General features: G+C 58.4%; 1 protein-coding gene across 3 annotated transcripts in view; it reads right to left on the bottom strand.

Moving 5' to 3' along the window:
* STAC3 (SH3 and cysteine rich domain 3) overlaps positions 1 to 1000 on the bottom strand; it is a 3456-nt gene extending 2456 nt beyond the window's left edge. For 2 of the 3 annotated variants that reach the window (XM_029086987.1, XM_029086986.1), the window contains exons 1-3: positions 935 to 1000; positions 288 to 549; positions 95 to 192 (exon numbers count right to left, since the gene is read on the bottom strand). In XM_029086987.1, coding sequence (XP_028942820.1) covers positions 95 to 192; positions 288 to 549; positions 935 to 1000 — 426 coding nt within the window. The remainder of the gene's footprint in view (positions 1 to 94; positions 193 to 287; positions 550 to 934) is intronic. The other variant, XM_010176013.1, reaches the window with a different exon arrangement.
* Positions 1001 to 1255: the final 255 nt, after the last annotated feature.

Consider the following 1255-nt stretch of genomic DNA (forward strand, 5'->3'; position numbering starts at 1 on the left):
CCCCGGGGCAGATGCCCAGCCTCGCCCTGCCGCAGGGCTTTGGTTTTTCTCTGCAAGGAGGTGCCCCAAGCCCGAGGTCAGTAGAAACACTCACGATTTTGCCGAAGCAGCGTTGCATCTCCACGTAGGACTGGCAGTGGTGGTGGATGTTGGTTTTACAGTTCTTGCACCTCAGGCCAAATTTGTTGTTGACTGGTGGTGGGGAGGCGGGGCAGAGGGGTGGAAAGGAGAGGCAATGTGACACTGCAGCTGTGATGGCTGGAGCCCTCACCCGGCTTTGCCCCAACGGACGATCATCCGGGCACAAACATCACAGAACTTGGGCTTTTTGAAGTAATGATCTTTGAACTTATGTGGTTTGTCATTGACAAGTTTCTCAGGCTCGGGAGGGGGCTCAGGCTCCTCCTCTTCTTCCTCCTCTTCCTCCTCCTCATAGATGTAGTAGATGGGTCCCCCTGAGGGGCTGACCAGCTCTCCATTGGGCTGTGGCTCTGGCGTTTCCTCCTCCTTGGGCTTTCGCTGGAAAATTTGCTTCAGCTTCTGTAGCTGCTGGGGCGAGAGAGGATGCATTGGACATGGCAGGAGCGTGGGGTGAGGCAGGCAGGCAGAGAAGCTGGTGCCCGGCTCCCCACCCCTTTGTTCTGACCTAGAGACTCCTTCTTCCCCAGGTGGGAGTCAGGCATCCTGGGGCAGAAAGGCTGTGAGGACAGGGACCCTTGTCCTGGCCCTGTGAGGTCCCCACAAAAAGAGAAGCTGTGACTCCTGAGCACCCTGAGGAGAAGCCAAGCTGGGAAGTGACCACCCAGTGCCCTGCTGGATCAGGATCCCATCAGGCATCCCTGGCCCCACAAATATTCCTGGGGCTGAGGCAGAGACAATACTAGAAAGGTGGCTTCCCCCACCCACCCAAGCTGCCCTGTGGGCACCCACTTACCCGGTTCTTGGGTTTCCCACCTGAAGCAGGTGAAGCTGGTGGCTCTGGCACTTCTTTCTCTGTCATGCTATGAGGGGAAAAGAGAGACATCACATTGGCTGGGGCTGTTCCCACTGCAGGTACCCAGTGGGGGCAGGAATGGACAGACCTTGCTGGATGGGAATCATGTCCTGAGCCCTCCTCCCTCCAACCCAGCAGCACCACCTCCTGCTGTCCTGCCTCCAGCTCCTGCCCCAGCAAGAGCCAGTTCTGCTGTGGGTGAGTTCCAGGGCCCCAGTACCTGCTGGGCCCTGCTGTGCAGGCTGGAGAACAGCAGGTTCC

The sequence above is a fragment of the Antrostomus carolinensis genome, unplaced genomic scaffold (genome assembly GCF_000700745.2).
Source record: "Antrostomus carolinensis isolate BGI_N321 unplaced genomic scaffold, ASM70074v2 scaffold38529, whole genome shotgun sequence".
Taxonomy (NCBI): Eukaryota; Metazoa; Chordata; class Aves; order Caprimulgiformes; family Caprimulgidae; genus Antrostomus; species Antrostomus carolinensis.